The sequence below is a fragment of the Heterocephalus glaber genome, unplaced genomic scaffold (genome assembly GCF_053883595.1).
Source record: "Heterocephalus glaber isolate CG9 unplaced genomic scaffold, H.glaber_assembly_v1.0 deba00000613, whole genome shotgun sequence".
NCBI classification, from domain to species: domain Eukaryota; kingdom Metazoa; phylum Chordata; class Mammalia; order Rodentia; family Bathyergidae; genus Heterocephalus; species Heterocephalus glaber.
The window spans coordinates 357,912-376,421 of NW_028258152.1; the positions used below are offsets into that span (position 1 = coordinate 357,912).

General features: G+C 41.3%; 1 protein-coding gene across 2 annotated transcripts in view; it reads left to right on the forward strand.

Annotated features, from left to right (window-relative positions):
• The window catches only part of Dchs2 (dachsous cadherin-related 2), a 246,083-nt gene that overhangs the window by 138,478 nt on the left and 89,095 nt on the right, over window positions 1-18,510 (forward strand). For both annotated transcript variants that reach the window (XM_021247863.2, XM_021247864.2), the window contains exon 3: window positions 1,844-2,075. In XM_021247863.2, coding sequence (XP_021103522.1) covers window positions 1,844-2,075 — 232 coding nt within the window. The remainder of the gene's footprint in view (window positions 1-1,843; window positions 2,076-18,510) is intronic.

The window sequence follows — 18,510 nt, forward strand, 5'->3', positions numbered from 1 at the left end:
CTGGAACACTTCTCCTGCAGGAGTCTCTGTTCCGTGGCAGCGAGTGTGTTCACTTTTCCAGGCAACCCTGCTTGTTTGCTGAGCATTGCCTGACTCGGCATGTTCACGAGACTCAGGTCTTATTCTTTAGCATGTTGCAGTGAGGAGGTATCTATTGCTCCTTGTCTCCCGCACTCTCCCATGATGTCTCTCCCCTGGCTTCTCAGCCCTCTTCCAGGTGATTGCTCGATCTTGAGGAGAAATGTAAGAAGGAGGGAAAGGCAAGGCAGGAGAGAAAGCAAAGCTGAGAAGGCAGGGGCTTAGGGTGACAGCAGCTCCGTGGCAGGCATGGTGCTGTTCAGTATTTATCATCTATGTGCTTATAGCCCGTGTGCCCCAAAGACCTGGACATGTGCAGGCCTCTCACCCAGGAGGACACAACCTCCTGCACGGTCCCACATGGGCCAGGTGTACGTGTGGCCGTTGTTTTTATTACAATCATAACCAGCCCTCATTTCTCCTATTCTGTTAGTAACCAGCACTTCATTCAACCCAGAATGTGGGGAATTACAGAATTTCGAGAGGTGAATTTCTTCATCCATGTCTGGTGTGAGAGCCATTTCCCCATTTCCCGACTGTCATCAGCGTCACCTGAACAAGGCCCTCCTTGCCCCGCCCCCTCTGGAGCGTCTGTGTGCAGATCATCGGCTCTCCCTTGTCTCCTGCTGGCCCATCTCCCTGCCTCCTGTGTCCTTCTCACTCCTTGACACAGTACAAAAAGGGAACAGAAAGAAAAAGGGCGGGGGAGTATAAGGGAGGAAACCCAGGCCGCTGTGACTCCCCAAGGATTTTTGTCAAGGCTGAAAGTGTCACAGTGAACCAGATAGAAGTGGAAATCGGTGCCTGAAAGCAGGAACGTATGTTTTACTTTAGACAAGGAAAACATGCTGGAATGCTTTTCTTCTATTTTATTGCTTCCTTCTCTTTGTTTTTAGGTGGAGGCAACACAAGATAACCAGTCTGAAGTCCACTCGCTCCTCACTTCTCTGTACACTATCTTACATTTATGAGGGCTGAAAAATTTAGAATTCCTAAACAATTCTTGCCCCGAGGATTTAGGATGAGTTCCGTTCCACCTCAAGGAGGAAGGGTCACTTCCCTCACTGCTGCTCTTCCTGCTCAGGCTGGCCCCCCTCCTGACTTGATGATTCCAGGGCTCTCCTCCCAGGAGCCCCTTCCACCCTTGCTGGCCTCCAGTGTGTTCTGAGCACTGGAGTCAGAGTGACACAGTCCAGTCCAGCCCTCTCGTGCTCAGAAACCTCTGGTGGGGAAGAGCCGTGGGCTCTGAGGCCTGCGGAGGCCTTCGTAACCTGCCCTGGCCTCTGATGCAGGTTCCGCTGTCTTCCTCGCTGCCCCTGAGCAAGCCGTGGAGGTACACGGCACACCTGCCTTGGGGCCTTCCTCTCCGCCCTCCCTTCTGCCGGTTAATCTCTTCTTCCAGATAACTTCAGCCTAGCACCTTCATGTAGGTCTCCTTAGTTAGGTTTTCCCAGCCCATATCCCTGCTTCTTCTCACCACATGCCGATTCACTTAAACATGTCTCTGGCCTCTGCTCTCACATCTCTGCCCCATAAGATCTTTTAGAGGTAATCTCATCCAAGTTTAAGATCAGCACTGAAGTAGGAATACTGAAGTTTAGGAGCTTGTATGTGAAGGAAAAAGTAAAACGAATACATACCTGTGTGGATTTGTGAGTATGTCTCCATGCATATACATACATATTTGTTGTTTCAGAAGCCAGCTCTGGGATCTTTCTCGATTACTCTCTGTCCTGTCTGTAATCACTGTTCCCTCATCCCACAGGGCGGGCTCAGCGCCCAAGCTTTTGTCCGCGTGGACCTGGAGGATGTGAATGATAATCATCCGGTGTTTAACCCGTCAACCTACGTGACAAGCATCAGCAGCCAGACCCAGCCGGGTGCTGAGATCATCAAGGTTCTGGCCACTGACAGAGATGCCGGGGTGTACGGGACAGTGGCTTACGCGCTCACCCCGGGACATCTGGCACCCGCATTTGCCATCGACCCCACCACAGGTATGGGGGGGCGGGCTTTCGTCCTCCAGCTGTTCAGCTTCCACTGAGCAGAAGAACAAGTGATTTGTCTTCACTAGCAGGCCTGGTGCAGGGCTCACGTGTGGAAAGGGCCGGGGCTTTGCCCTTAGGTAACACCTGGCTCTGAGCTCCAGCTTAGCTGGCGATTGATCTTGAGATTTTCATTGGCCTAAGTTTCCTTATGTGGAAAGTAGTGCTAATAACACCTATGTTGCAAGGCTGTTGTGAGGACTAAAAGCTATTGAGTGTGCAGAAGCCGTTGGTGATGATATTTATTGGCTAATTTTTACTTTCCCTTCGTACCATTGAAGGGTGAATTAGCATCATTTCAGTCTGAATCAGCGTTGTGAATGCAGGGAACCTGAGCAGCTGTCTTTCTTTGTTCTGGGGCCAGCAGCCTCTTAGACCTCTCTGTCTAAATCTCCTTGTTTTTAAAATGATACCTATAGCTCCTTTCATTTCTCTAACATGGGAATTACACATCTGCCAAAGTAGTTCAGTTAAGCCTTTAATAGGTGACTTTCCCTTTCCTATTGGTTTGTTTCTGACGAGATGTTTTATTACAAGAAAACATAAAATTTCAAGTATCATATACAACATTATAACATAATAATTTTGAGATACCGTGGTCCAAAATTGAAGATGCAAGAGAAGACCGAAACATTTTTTTTCTTTTACATTTCCTCATTCAATCTGAGAAGCAGGTAGAATGTGTTTCTGTGGTAACACATTGGTGATGGGCATTGCCAGGGACGACAGTGGAAGTTTTCTGTACATTGTTGTATTGTATCTTCTCAATTGCCTCATGCATAATGTACACAGAAATGTACTTTACTGAGTTTGTCTGCCCTGTCCCTCAGCGTCACTGTGCAGGTCATTGCTCCTGTCTGGAAAGTGTGTGTCCAGCTTGGATAACTGGCTGGGAGGTTGTTTGTTTACAGTGGCTGCCTTTATGAGGCAGCCTTTCCTTGCTCAAAATAACCCACTGACGTGGCCCCTTTAACATTTCAAAGATCAGAAGAAAATAGTTTTGTAGGAAGTTAGTCTACTTATCTTGGCTTTTTAAAAATTCATCTTAACCGAGAACCTTAAGTGCCTGGCAAGCCATCAGGCCCTGTAGGGCACTAGCATTGCCAAAATATATACAGGTCAGCCAATAATCAGGGCAGAGGATCTGAAAGCATAGAGCAGATTGTTTCATCAAGACATTGCACAGTCGTCATTCAGCTTCTCCTGGAAGAGAGTGAGGTAAACATTGAGATGAGATCTCTGTCTCCATGCTGGCCATGGTCAGCCCCAGGCTTCCTGGCAGCAGCTGCAAGACAAATGCCATTGTTAATCATGGAGAACATTTTATGTGAGTCATTATCTAGGGAAGCATTGTAGTAATTTTTTTTTTTAAAGCAAAAGCCGAATTCGTAATGGAAGTGGCCTTGGGTTACTATTGTTGGCAATTTTAATGCTCGTGAATTTAGTTGGAAGACATTTCTCAGCAAACAGTGCTTGGAATTTGTTTGCACTGAATCACAACTTATGAGAGATTCATGAGGCCCGAGAGTGCTTTACTCTAACCTTTAGAGGAGAGAAAAACAGTGTCATGACCGGCTACGGGGAAAAAGTGGCTCAGGGAACAGCCAGCCTCTAAGCTAAACTGTTGAACTCCAAAAGTTCATCTGCTGGAACCCAGCACACCTTGTATCTATTTATGGTGTACCAGGTGATGTTTTGATACATTGATACATTGTGAAATGATCAAATCAAGTAATTGACGTCCATCCTCTCATACTTGATATTTTTTTGCAGTGGACATTTTTTGCAGAGTACATTTATAATTTCTTATAAATTTATAATTTACTTTCTTAACAATTTTCAGGGATAGATCATTATTAATCATAGTCACCATACTGTAGAAAGATCTTGAGACCTTATTCATCCTGTCTAGCTTAAACTTTATACTGCTTGAGCATCTTCTCTTGTTTCTCCCAAACCTTGTTGCTGGCAACCACTTTTCTACTGTCAGCTTCTACAAAATTGACATTTTTAATTCCACATGGAGGTGAGATGGTGCAGAATTTGCCTGTCTGTGCCTGGCTTATTTCATTTAGCATAATGTCCACCAGGTCCATCTATGTTGATGCAAATGATAGAATGTCTCTTTATACGGCTGAATAATATTCTGTTGTGTATATATGCCACATTTTCTTTAGCCATGCATCCACTGATAGACACTTTGGCTGATTTCATATCTTAGCTGTTGTGTATAATGCTGCCATGAACACAGAAGTGAGCCATGGCTTTGACATACTGATTTCATTTCCTTTGGATATATAACCAGAAGTGGGGTTGGCATTTTTAACTTTTTAAGGAAATGCCATGCTGTTTACTATAATGACTGTGTCACATTTTCTATATAAGGTTGTCCTCAAAGAATAGAACACAAACATTATGGAATATGATTATCTCCTTCTGGGTCTGTTTTTGCTTTGTTTTGTTTAATAACCTACATAAAGCTGAGCTTTCCTAGCTCACCACAAGGCCTGTCTCTACCAAGCCCGCCAGTATAAACAGTCCTAATAAGCTGTCTTTATGAATAAATGTTTGTGAAATAAGTAACATCTAGAAACAGTTGGAAGGTGGTTTCAATCTTACTACAGCCTCCTAAGAAATTGCTTGGGAGTTTCGGTGATAACTTGCAGCCAAACTGAATAAAGCACAGCATGCTGGGTGACCCTATGGCTTCCTCCCACTTCTCAAAACTCTCCTGAGCTCTCTGTAGCTAACCTGTGCAGACACACTTTTTCTTCCCCTGTACTAAAGATTGAACCCAGGGAACACTGAACAACTCTGCCAGTCCTTTAATGCATGTTTATCTTCAGACAGGATCTCTCTGAGTTGTCCAGGCTGTCCTTGAACTTGTGATCCTCCTGCCTCAGCCTTCCAGTAGCTGGATTACAGGTGTGCATCACCACATTCAGGCTCCTTTTTTTCCCTTGTCTCTGGATTTATTCTTTTCTTTTCCAGAATAATGCCCTGACTTTTACAATGGAAGTTTTTCAAGCTAGGTCAGTACCTTTCAAGTATCCCTCTCCATTTAAACCTAAGTTCTGACATAGATGGGTAGAAGAAAAACAGTTATATAGTATAAGAATATTGAGAATTGAGCCCATTTATACATTGTCCTTTTCTTTTTTTCTGTACCGGACACTGAACTCAGCACCTTGTGCTTGCCAGGCAGGTGTGGCACCACTGAGCTACATTCCTGGGCCTCTATTTATATATTATAGTTCCTCCTGAATTACTTTAAAAATTTTCATTTGCTCACAGGTTCATTCATGCTTTCATTTCCACACTTTCTGTGCCTGATATGCTGTTTTAAAGGCTTACATGACGAGTACAGGCTCATGTGTTCCTGAAGACCAGGGTTTGCTCACTCATCTATCTGTGCCACCACTGGACCAATGCGTTAAAAATAGAGCTCTTTGATTTACTGTGTTCATCGGGTAAGAAAACTGTTTTGGAGAAAGCTAGAAGGGGGTGTGGCCATGTCATGGTTCTTTTCTCTTGTGGGTTTATCTTCCTGTTCTGTTTCTGGTTTTCTAAGTTTATTGTTTATTCAAAAGAACATTTTTGTGAGATGCGTTTCGGCACCAGGAGAGAAATACTGAACAATCCTTCATGCTCCTGCCTGAGTCTGCGGGCTTGCTTTGATGTGGGTGGGAGGCAGACCATACTGTTTTGAGTTTTAAAAGGAAGAAACACAGAGACATGTTTATTAATAGCTCTTTTCTCTGTATTTTTTTATCCCACTTTATAAATTACATCTAAATTTTTCCTCCAGTTTTTGAAGTACTCTAGTAGCATAAAAAGAGCAATTCTTTAGTTTTTGAGTTTATTTGTTTAGTAATTTTAAAACTAAGGAGAAATGTTACTTCTGATTAATTCAGATGAAGGTGACAAGTAGATTCGAAGCATTTGGGTTGGCCGTTTACTGTTGCTCAAAACGACTCCATTTATTAGGGCTACCTTTGGCTAAATTATTGTGGTTTACCAGTTTTCACACAAGCAAGGCAATGATAGAAAACAAGTCAATAAAAATTCTAAAAGAATGTAACTTGTCTGTTCTCAGCAGAAAAATGAAAGGAAGGAAGACCTTCTGTGTGAGAAACACGTTTATACAGTGCTTACTGGGGACCAGGCACAGTCTAGGCACTGGGGATGCGTCCATCCGCGCACAACACAGGCACAGATCCCTGTTGCGTGGCATTTACAAGGAGCGCGTGACCCTTGGGTGCCTGTCCTGCGTGTGGTTGTGGTGCTCACCAAAGCCAAGTTCAGCACCACAGAGAGCAAGTCGTTAAGAGAGGAAGGGGCTGTCAGGCGAGGACGGCTGCACCTTGTGTTCAGTTGCAATCTTGTTGGTGTGGGTTGTGTGGATTCTAACGTGGACTATTGGTAATGTAACACAGACTCTGTTTTTCCTGATTTCAAGGGCAGATTCTTTCCTTATGCTCAGATTTCACACCATGTAATGATTCTCATAATTCCCCATGATTGCCTCTCTCCTACATTTACCATTCACCCTTATGTTATGTGGTTAATAAATTAATACCACACCCCGATTATAAGGGATATGAGTGTGCCTCTGCCAAGTGAATGATGACTTTCTCTCATTTTTAGGACAGATTCTAAAATTACTCACGCGCACCTAAGGATTATATGTCACTTGCATAGGAAACAAAAGCATGTTTTGAGAGTTTTCTTATGAGCATTTTCAGTACAAGAGCTCAGGCTCATGAAGACGGGAAGGACTTTACAAATCAGTGGCCTTGTATCATGGAGAGAGAAATCGAGCCTGAAAGGGGGTGTTGCCTTCCGGAAGGTGCACTGATGGTAATGGCAGAAGTGGACCTGAACCCCGTCCTAGTCCTGTTATCTCTCTCTCCTGCTGTGTCTCATGCAATAATACTTTCAGCATCTTTTCCATGCATTGCCTGTGTGAACTTACTGATGAGCTAAGCACGGCACCTGCAAATTAAGAAAGGAACACCCCAAGAATCTTAATGGCTTACTTAAGAGGGTAAATCTGACACTTGAATTTGGGTTCTCTATCATTATGTCTTTGAGTGTGTGTGTGTGTGTGTGTGTGTGTGTGTGTGTGTGTGTGTCTGTGGATTGAACCCAGGGCTTTTACATTGAACTATACCCCCAGCCCTTTTTATTTTGAGACAAGGTCTTGCTAAATCACTAAGTTGCCCAGGCTGGGCTGGAACTTCAGATCTTTCTGCCTCAGCCTCCCAGATTTTATGTCTGTTTTTAAACTAAAGACAAAGTTGAAATAAATATATGCTCTGCTGATTCAACTAAAGACAGAAAAGCAGTCTGTTGTTGTGACTCAAGCCTACTTGAAATACCAAATTATCTGTTAATTTAAAAAGTTACTTTTTAAAGACCATTTACTATATCATTTTCCAAAACAGGTATAGTTTCCTTAAGCATGTTTTTAGTTATAAATATTAGACATTGATAGATATTGATAGAATGTTGAATCTATTCTAGACCTCTCAGCTTCTACAACATAGCCACCCAGATTCCTGTGCAAAATAAATGGCATAATGTCATCTGCTTGGTAAATAAGTCTCAATGTTCTCCCAAAGTGAATATGGGAAAGACAAGTATCAATAACTGATAAGAAATTGATATTAATATCATGAAGTTATTTTTACTTTATCTGTTTTTCACAAAGCTATAGCGGTAGACTTCATATCTAGTGAAGATTATGATTTTTGCTGTCATTTTTGTGACTATCCCATTGCTTACAATTTTAGTAATGAACTATAGATTATTTTTTAACTCTGAATTTCCATGCTGGTTGAAAGTATCCCATCTTTACCAGATTTGACTCTGAAAGTCAATAGTGTTAATTAGTAGAAGAGTATAGTTATGTATTTTGAAAGTATATATGATAGAGTTTAATTACTACTCTTAATTGCTTTTACAAGTCTTCAACTTAAAAAATATTCATCCTGGCCTTTACTCTAAGTAAAATGTGACAAGATGAAGAGCATAGACAAATAATAGTGCACATTATAATTGGTATGTGTTTCCAAACAGTCATTAAAACATAAAATAATGACTCTGTAAATTAGTAGTGTTCTGTAAATTAATCAATGTCCGTTTTTCAAGTTGAAGTTGGTCCCCGCACTGGTCGTTGAAGATAATTTGCAAATGTCATGAAAAATGAAAGCCAAATAATCACTGTAATTTAAAATGTTAAAGTATAGTTTTACATATTTTAAGCTGGTAAAGAATATGCAAAGAGAGCTGTTCATTTTCTTAAGGTTTTATGATTTAACATATAAAATATGCACAATTGGATTTTATATACATATATAATAGAGATGCAGGTTTTCTGGCTCTCACAGCTGTTAATAGAGAGCTCAGTTTAAGAATGTTGGATTTAGGGCCGGGAATTTAGCTCAGTGGCTCCGCCGCCTGCCTCGCAAGCACAAGGACCGGAGTTCGATCCCCGGTACCAAAAAAAAAGAATGTTGGATTTGAATATGCAACTTCAGTTGTCAATTATTATCATAGACACTTTCTCATTACTGAGACAAAATACCTGACACCTGAAGCCTAAAGGAGGAGAAGTTAATTTTGGCTCGTGATTCTAGCCCATAGTTGATGGCTCCATGGTCTGGCAGAAGAAAGATGCTCACCTCACGGCAGGCAGGAAGCAGAGAGGGAAGGACCCAGGAGGGAGATGCGCCTTCCAGACCACGCCCACAGTGGCCGCCTCTTCCCACCAGGCCCCCCTCCTAATATCAAGCCCCCAGTAGAACCCCATAATCCAGTCAATGTCCACAGCCCCAGCCTCTGAGCACCTCAGGCTGTGTGGCAACATCCAGATACAAACCATAGCAATTATACCTTAATAAGGCCGAAGAAAAGGAGGAAGACCATTGGGGAAATCTAACAGATTCTTAGAAAATGGAAAAAGGAAATTATAACACAGCGGAAGGAAGATCATTAAAATGAAAACTCAAGGTCAAGGTCAGTAGACAAATGCCCCAAAGGCCAAATTCAATTCATGTTCTGCTTAGTCTCCAGACATCACTTATATTTTGCCTTCTTTATTATCAACTTACTGAAGCATTTCAGAGGATATATTTTTATATTTACCTGGCACTTGCTTTTGAGAAGAGAGAGTACTTACAGCTAGAAACAGAAGTCCCTTCTCGTAGTTCTCTCAGTGATGGTCTGTAGGATGTAAATTATCTCTCTACGCTTGTTCTGTTTTATATGAGTGATGGTTAATTTCACCAGTATTGCTTGAGGGTCATAAAAGAGGCCCAGAAGGAGGCAACTCAGCACTTAGCAGAAATTGGGAGCATTTACAACAAAGACAGGCCAGGAAGTCTTTATGTGGACACAGGGCTCCTTGGAAAAATCCCAGACCCTGTGCCCCCTCTTCAGGAGGGAGAGCAGCCTGCTCTTCCCCAGAAGGCTGAACTCAGCTGGGAGTGGGAGTGAAGGAAGCGGTTGCCTTTTATTATCTCTGCTTTACTGGTGTGGAAGAGTCCATATTTACTCTGGTCAGTTGGCGTGGCATAGATGAGACTAGAAATCCTTGAAAATACGTGCAGAAAAAGTTAATGTAATAGATAACAGTAATAATCCTTTTATTTCTGGACAGATATGGAGTCCTTTTCCATGTGTGTGTATGTGTGTGTGTGTGCGTGTGTGTGTGTGTGTGTGTGTGTGTAGTGTGTGTATAGCTCTCTATATTTAGGTAAATTAGGAGTATCCAGTTATAACTATGCCCTAATAGGGTACATGGAATAGCATGGAAAAGTAACTAAGACTCCAAAGCTTTTATAATTTGTTTTATTGTTTGTTTCTGCATTTCACAAACTAGTGTAAAAACAATAGGTATTTGAATAAGATTTCTAGACCCCTCCAATTTTTGCTCACACAATTTTTGCCCTTAGCCCTCTCATTGAGAACCTGCAGTGTTATTGCTTGTTAGTACTTTCTAACAACAGCATTTTCTTTGGGTGCATATACTTTGTGTTGGAGTTGCTTAGAAATCTTGCCTTCCATTGCCCTGTTCCTTCTCCATTGCCCATCTTTCCCCAGGTCTCTGTGCTTCACTTGTGTCACGCTGAACAGAAGACTAAGCCATCCAAGCCAACTTTTCACTGTCAGGAGGGCATTTTTAAGCTGTATCTTTCACGGAAACAAACATGAACTAGAATTTCATGAGGGCCTGACCGGGAGAGTCGCTCTTCCTGGTTGTCTGGTCATTGCTTCTTCTTTTTCTATATTCTCCCTGAGGTCTGAATTCTCAGGGAATTTCTTAAACCTCACATATTTAGTGCTCACTAAAATTAGTCTCTTTTTAAAGAACGCTAATGTTACTTTTTGTAAAGCTCATATTTTGAGCGGACACTGATTTGCTATTTTTGGTGAAATGTTAAAAATAATGTTACAAGAATTTTCTGACATTTTCTACCTAAAGTTAGCATTGGTAAATTTACTTTTCAGAGTACAAAATATTGATCTTACCATTGCAGATAATACTGGGAATTTTAAAAGTAAATAGAGTTACCTGGAAATCAAAGTTATGAAATGCCGAAATTCTTTTTCTCATGGAAAAGTTAGAGATTCCATAAGTGTTTCTAAGTGAAGCTCTAGACTTTTGTTTACTTATAGATGTGGTAGAGTTTGCTGTGAAGTCTTTAGTTTGGAGACTTAAAGTAATCTTAAAATGAAAATAACTGCGATCTAGAAGAGATCAGTAGATACTTAGGATGCAAAAGCAATGCCAGTGTCCACTGGGGTGTTGATTCTGGTTTGTGTGCCCGGGCCCCTGTATGCGTATGACACCAGTCAGCCTTAGAGGTAGACCAGGGTGTGTGTGTGTGTGTGTGTGCAGTTTCACTCTCAAGTTGGAAAAAAAAAACCCCAGACAAGAATTTTAACAAAATGTTTTTCGATTATGTGATTACTTCTTTTGGAGAAATATTTTCAAATGTTTCTGGGGCCAGATGTTAAGCATATAAAGTACATTATATAGTGTGATGAAATCTTTTATGTTAAGAAAATGAAAACAATTCAGTGCAAAATGTTATTAAATGAGAATAGTTTCTTCAGAAAGTTATTAAGTGCTTCCATGTGCTGAACACTTCTTCTTTCTGATGGAGATCCATCAGGGAGACCCCATGAGTGTCCTTGCATTTCAATGAGGGTGCAGGTGCCCCAAGGCGGTTAGTGACTTAGCACTGTTAAAAGGGGCAGGTGGGATAGAACAGCGCCACATAACAAAGAAAAGATTCAAACAGGCAGAGTCCAGATCTGAGACAGAACCAAGGCTCTTAAGAAATGAAAGGCAGTAGAAAATGTTTTCTTTATTATCATCCCTCACATAGATTTTACTGAAATTAGCTATGCATCTTCTTATTTCTAGCATTTTTCTAAAAGTCTGAAATAGGCTTTTGGTTTATTATTTAAATATCACCCTTCAATTATCTTCTTGTTTATTTTCTGGAAAGTAATTTTAGCAGCACACTGAATCTTGTGAATCAGCATTTGGTGGCAACTGCCACAAAACCCTAAATACATGAGTTTGTGTAAAAAGCCTATAATTTCTCTTAGCTGTTGAACCCTAAATAGTCATAAAAGATAACAATAATAGGAACATGGGTTTTTTCAGCACATTTAACCTTATTTTAATATAACCTTATTTAAAAAAGTTTAAATCAGTTATCAGAAATCTTCCAAAATAAGAAAATGTGGATCAATGAAAGGACATAAAAATATGGTGCATAAATGTTCTTACAGACAATTTACAGGAGACCATTGGTTTGGACTGAGCTCCTGTGGGAGGCACAACAGACCTAACCAAACTGGAATCTCTGGCGCTGAAGTTTCGCATCACCACACTGAAGCGAAGTTGTTTATCTGCCCTTCCGGGAAGGTGGAGGAGAGAAAGATAATAGCCAAATCCCTAGACAGGCCAATTTTAGCCACCGTGATGTGGAAGTCCTTTCTGCGTTCACCTCAGGAGGAAAATAACTTTGAAATGACCTGTCCACTTGTTCTTCTCAGTTGCCGCTTTCCTTGGCCCCTTCCTGTGTATAAACACAAGTTATTGACTCATCGGGGCATCATTTGTTTTTATACAGTGAGGTGTGCAGGCAGCCCACTGCATTACCAGGCTGTGGTGTGGCATCAGATTTCCTCCCTACCTCCGTTTTCCTATGGCTGCTTCTTTGTGTTCAAGTCTCCTTGGAGCCTTTCTTCTGATGAGGACACCAGACATTTGATTTATGGCCAGCCTACATCCAGGACGATTTCACATTGGGATCCTTGACCAACTTTATCGGTCGGACACTATTCCAAAGAAGGTTAAACACTGAGGTTCCAAGTGGACATATCTTTGGGCGGAGACTCTTCCTCCGGTTGCTTTGTATTTATACAGTCACATTGTCTTACATTAATACATGAAGGCTTGGTGTGTAGCTCAGTACCAGAGCCTGTGTTTAGGATGACCAAGGATGTGGGTTCAATCTCCAGTGCAGAACAGAACAAAAAATGGAAGACATGCTTTGTTTCTATGTTACTGCCAAATTTATGATTTTTATAGGGGACTCCCTCAAGTGAAAAAACACTTGGATCCAGGTCTTAGGCAATTTTTGGTTTTGCTTTAAGAAAATGCTTGTCCTTTCAAGTGAATACTTAAATCAGTGGTAGAACTTTTGGTGGTGGTAGTTTGGTCAAAATAGTGGTGGTTAGAGTTGATTTCTTTGAGTTATCAGAGCATTCTGAATGACTAAGTGAGAGAATAATAGCTAAAGCTTCTGGGCTTATACCTGTGTCTGCTTGCTTTGCAAACTGCCCAGATAGACCGCCCCAAAAGGAACATTAGCCTACACTCATTGGCAAACTGTGCCAGCATCTAGGTTTATAAAATGAGGAAGGGCTATTCAAATGATTTTGAAATATTAGGGGGACCCATTGTAAACCCCATAAAACATACAGGTGATAGGACTATCCACAGAGATAGGACAAATGGAAATCTTATATCCACAAACAAAGGTTTAGATAAAACTATGAATTAACAGTTTCACCGTTCTATTTGAAGGGGCTAGGTAGCCCTCCAGTGAGTTTCTTAGGCACTTTACCACAGAGTATTGAGGCTAAACTTTCCCAACTTTTCCTTTCCTGAAGACTTTTTACTCATTCATTATCAGTTCTTCCTTGGTACGTGGAAGTACTCACCTAATAATACCTTGGAATCCTTAGGAGGAAGGGAAGGGAGCTGACATTTGTCCCAGGGAGTCAGCGTTTTTAGGCACTGTGCAGAGTGATTTGTTTATGTATACTATTCACTATTCAATTCAGTCCTTACAACAGTCCCACACCAAAAATGGTATTGGTTTGACTCTGCTGTCTCTTTACAGGTAATGAACAGAGGCTCAGTATGAAATTGCCCAAACTGAAACTAGAAATTGACAGGACCAGGATTTTATCCCAGCTATATCTATCTGATGCTAGGAATCTATCTCCTTGATCTTTTATTACTCCATAAATTCTAAAGAATATATTTCTTGCCTTGCTCTTAAGAATCAACTCCCCATATGGAAATGTCTAAGTTGCCAGGTTTATGTAGGAAGTCTAGTTCTGCTAACATTTAATCAAAATCGTTCACAAACCTAACATTGAGAACATAAAATTACCATATAGAATAAAAAATCTAACATTTATACTATTTGAGGTCAAGGATAAAAATCGTCATAATCTTCACTCACTTGAGTGCTGAGTGCAGGAGGGAGATGGATATTTTAAACCTGTGATAACGATGTATTGCTCTAAATATATCACATTGATTAAGTTGTTGCCTGTCAGAAACACCTTTTGTATACCATGCCAAGTGGGTTTCACAAGAATTGGCTACACACAAATCTCAAGGCAGACATTTCTGTCAAAAATCAGCATATTTTTAATGTCCAATTTTGTGACACAAACCTTGCAGTTTGTCATGATAAATACTTGATATCAACCAGGATGAAAATGTTTAAAATGGATATGATTAGGATAAAATATGAAAAAGATTTTTGATGGGTATCTAGGAGTTGTGAATGATTTCTCTATAGTTCTTTGGATATAGGAGCGCTTCCCATCAGCCAGGGACAGGGCAAATGACTTTTTAGAATCTCCTGGATTTTGATTTAAACATGAAAAGTTCCATAGGCAACTGTTGGGTGACTTCCTGTATTAACATAAAAATGAACTAGAATTCAAATATAATGCATTGAAAATGTCTGTCAGTGAAATTATCACATGTTGTTTGCAACATCAAATTGATTTTATATGCAGAACAAACTTGTTGTGGGGTGATTTGCCTCTCTAGTTTAGTAATATTTAAGCATAATAAATCACAAGCTAGAAGATTTCCTTCACTAGCATCAGAACCTGCAGGATTTCCACCTCATTAGACTAGCATTTTTAGGATGCTTTCTGTTCTCTTCTATTATTTATTCTTGCATTGGTATCATGCACTTGTATTTGAAACAAGTATATTATAATTTTAATATCTGGCTTCCAGTTCCACCCCTGTATTACTCTTTCATTATCAATTGCATGTTTGTGGCCTCCAAAATTCATATTTTGAAACCCTAACCCTCGATGGGATGGTATTAGGACATAAGATCTTTAGGAATTAAGTGTGTTTAGATGAAGTCTTGAAGGTGTGGTCACCATGAATATTATTAGTGTCCTCGTAAGAGAAGGATACCAGAGCCCACTTTCTCTGTCCGCTGAGGACAAAAGAATAGAGCCATATGCAGACCAGAAGGGAGCTCTCCCCAGACACAGAAGCAGTGAATACCTTCATCGTGGGCTTCTCAGGCTCCAGAACTGAGAAGGAAATTTCTGTGCTCAGATAACCCAGGCTGTGCTACTTTTGCGATAGTGGCCTAAACCAGCACATCACCTTTCTTCTTTGGGCAGTTTGTTTGACTAACACTGGTTTTTCCAACACTGGTTTTTCCATATTGGTTTGTTTATTCATTTGTTAAAGCATTCAGATAGTTATTTATAGGGTACCTCTTCTGAGCCTGGGACTGTGCCCGGTCCTGCTCAGATATTCATGAATAATACAGAGACAGTTCTTTCCCTCCTGGACCTTAAAATGTAAAGGGGGACAAAGGGAAAACAAGGAAACATGGCAGCCGAAGATTGCCATTGAGCGTATGCAGGAAATGACTGAGCATCTGGGGAGGGCCTCATGCTGCCCCTAACATGGAGAAAGGCATAGTGTGTGTGTGTGGCGGGGGGGAGCGCTCTAGTTCCTGTCTCTTTCTTAGAAAACCACTAACGTGGTGATGGGCTCCACCCTCAGGACCTCATCTAATCCTACTTCCTCCCCAGCACTCCAAGTCCCACTGAGGAATGAACTTGGGACTTAGATTTCCAACAGGTGAGCTTTTAGGGGACACACTGAAGCCACACCAGGGGGCATAGTCAGTAACTGCTCAGCATCCACTCATTCTTTGCTCAGAGGACCAGGACAGGTGAACACATTAATCAGACGTTTTTAATCTTTTCAGGCCGTAATGGTTATTTTATCTAACCAGTAACTCCAGGCAGGTGAGTCAAAATCAGGGAGATCTGTACCACTCAAGATCCAGTCCGGAAAACGGAAACACCAACAGTTACGTTAACAAAGAATTCCGTATGCACAGTTGGTTAGTGGGTAAGGGAAGACCGAAAGGACCAAAGGAATGGGGAGGTTCGCCCAGAGGCAGTGCAGGCTGGAAGCTAGAATTTCTCCTGGGCAGGCGAAACCAAGCCACAGTTCTGCATTACTGAAGCCTCATGTTGGCAGTGGGCCCTGCAGACCTGGAATCTCGACGTCTTCAGAGGGGGCGCCAGCAGACTGTGCCGGGCCCGGAACACACAGCAGCTGCTTCCTGATGGATTCTGCCAGCCAGAGGACCCACTGGCAGGAAACTGGAAGTCAGAGAGAGAAGAGAAGCTGCACTTTTGCCCTTTCATGCTTTCTTCTTCGGTCAGCCTTGCTCCTGAGTCTTCTGACACCAGCTGAACCTTCGCCCTCAGAAAGGCCTCTGTCCACTGTGCAGTGCCCCCTGGTCAGAGGGGTCGCGCTCCTGGTGCCTTCTCTGGCTGCAGCAGCTGCGCCTAGGTCCTGGTACCTGAGCACGTCCCGGTCGGTCCTGACCTTTTTAAGTGTGACCGCAGCTGCAGGTCCCCGGTGAGACACTTCCGCATCAGCTAGAAGGAGGTGCCTCAGAGCCGGAGCGCTGGGCTCCGTCCAGTCCCTGGGGGGTGGGGCTCAGAGCTCCAAGCCCCGCCTCAGCTCCTCCTCCTCTTCCTCCCTCAGACCTAGAGAAGATCACAGCTTTCTGCAGTTATTCTTCATCCTCACCTTCTGTGTCTTTTAGCTTTCCTGTACCCATAAAATAATGTCCTTTAATTAAATATTCTCTAAAATGTCTAGTAAGGCTTGTTTTCCGGAGAGACCAAGACCCCCCAAGCTGTATTTAATATATTTAAAGAAGTAAGAGAGGAAGTTGACTGTGTAAGTTGCATGTGGTGAAGTCATGGCTTATTTTATACCAGTGCCACAGAGCTCTGCACATTCAAAAACAGGCACGTGAACCAATTTTTCAGTTTCGTTTGGGTGATTATTCTTACTTGGGTATAATGCTTTCATTTAATAAAAAAATGAAAATAAAAAACTAAAGTTCTGGATAGAGTTCACATGAAAATTGAGCCCTGTCAGCTGGGAATTACATCTGTCTGATATTCCTGGAGTGGTACACGTTCTCCTAATTTACAGGCAGGATTTATAGGCAAAATCATAGGCTTCAGTGACTGGTCTCTGAACGTATACAGAAGTCGATGGTGTTCCTGAAGTTTTGTAAAAATAACTTTAATGAACAAGTTTCTTGTACAACAAATATTTGCTATTCCCTCATTACACAGGAATTTTAGTAGATCAGCATAATACTTATATTATATATGTACTCTGTATACATAATATATAAATGTATGTGTACATATATGTATATATACATGCATGTATATGTGTATATATATTTTGTGTACATAAATATCTTAATGTGTACACACCTAGAGTGGTCTCTGTTTCTAAGACTTCTATGAAATGAAAAATTGAGGAAAATGATAATGGAAATTTTCTTTTCAAAACTTAATGAAAAATGAGCTTGGAGGAATTTATCTTGCGTGGCAGGCATTTATATGGTGCTGTTTTAAAAGGCTTGAAATTTGTTGCTCCTTTAAGGCACTTCTTTGGAAGTAGATTTCTGATTCTCTTACATAGACTTATTTCTTTGAATGGCCACCATATGCAAACTTCTACATTTTCATGGTGTTTAACCATTTCCATGTAACTTTTAACCTATTTGCATGGTATCTCTTTCCCACTAATGATAGTTTTTACTTATGACTTATTATATTTCAGAGTTTGCCATGTGTTACAGTAGCACATTTTGCTAGTAATTTGAATGTCTGAAACATTACTTTTCACGTTCACTTTTCTATAGACAACTTCTACACAGCATGTTTAGTTCAACCGCAGGGAATCATTTAATGACTATAGCTCTCCTAAAAATCTTCACTCACTAGCTGTGAAGTTTCCATTGATAGTCACCCTTGAAGTTTTATATAATGAAAATCCTATTTTTAAATGAGTGTCTTGTGCGATTATTTCAAAGCACATATTTTAATGTCCAATCTAAATCTTTATTGTAGTATACAAGTTTCCTTCACAGCTCTAAAGAAAGATGGTGTGTACAGATATGTGCTGCTTCATGAAAAAGACACGTTCTGGAAAATGCAGACATCACATGGTGTATTTGTGCAGCCTGAGAGTGCTACAGCGTGAGCAGGCAGTATAGTGTGGGCTCACTTGTACATATGCTGCACCCTTGACTAAACCGTCTTTGATGCCAAATACATGTATGCTTTTTGGTAATAAACATTTTCTTTTTCTAAATACCTTCAATATTTTAATGTGTATATTTTTCATTACCAAGTTAAATATGCTCATTATGTTTGTCTGCTTTTCATCACTGTGACTAAATTCCTGACATACAAATTAAAGGAGGAAGGGTTTTCAAAGTTTCAGCGCATGGCTGGCTCCAAGGCAGAGACACCATGGCTGCGGGTTGCGGTGGATGACGCTCCTCACCCCACTGAACTAAGATGCAGAGAGGATTGGAAAGTCAGAGAGGAAGTGGCCAGGGACTGTAGTCCCCCAGGGTCTCCCCCAGTGACCCACCGGACACACCCAGAAGTGTGCTTTTCTCATTTCCTAAGCATCTTGCAAACCACTCAGGTCAAGATGAACACATTGCTTGCTAAATCTTTC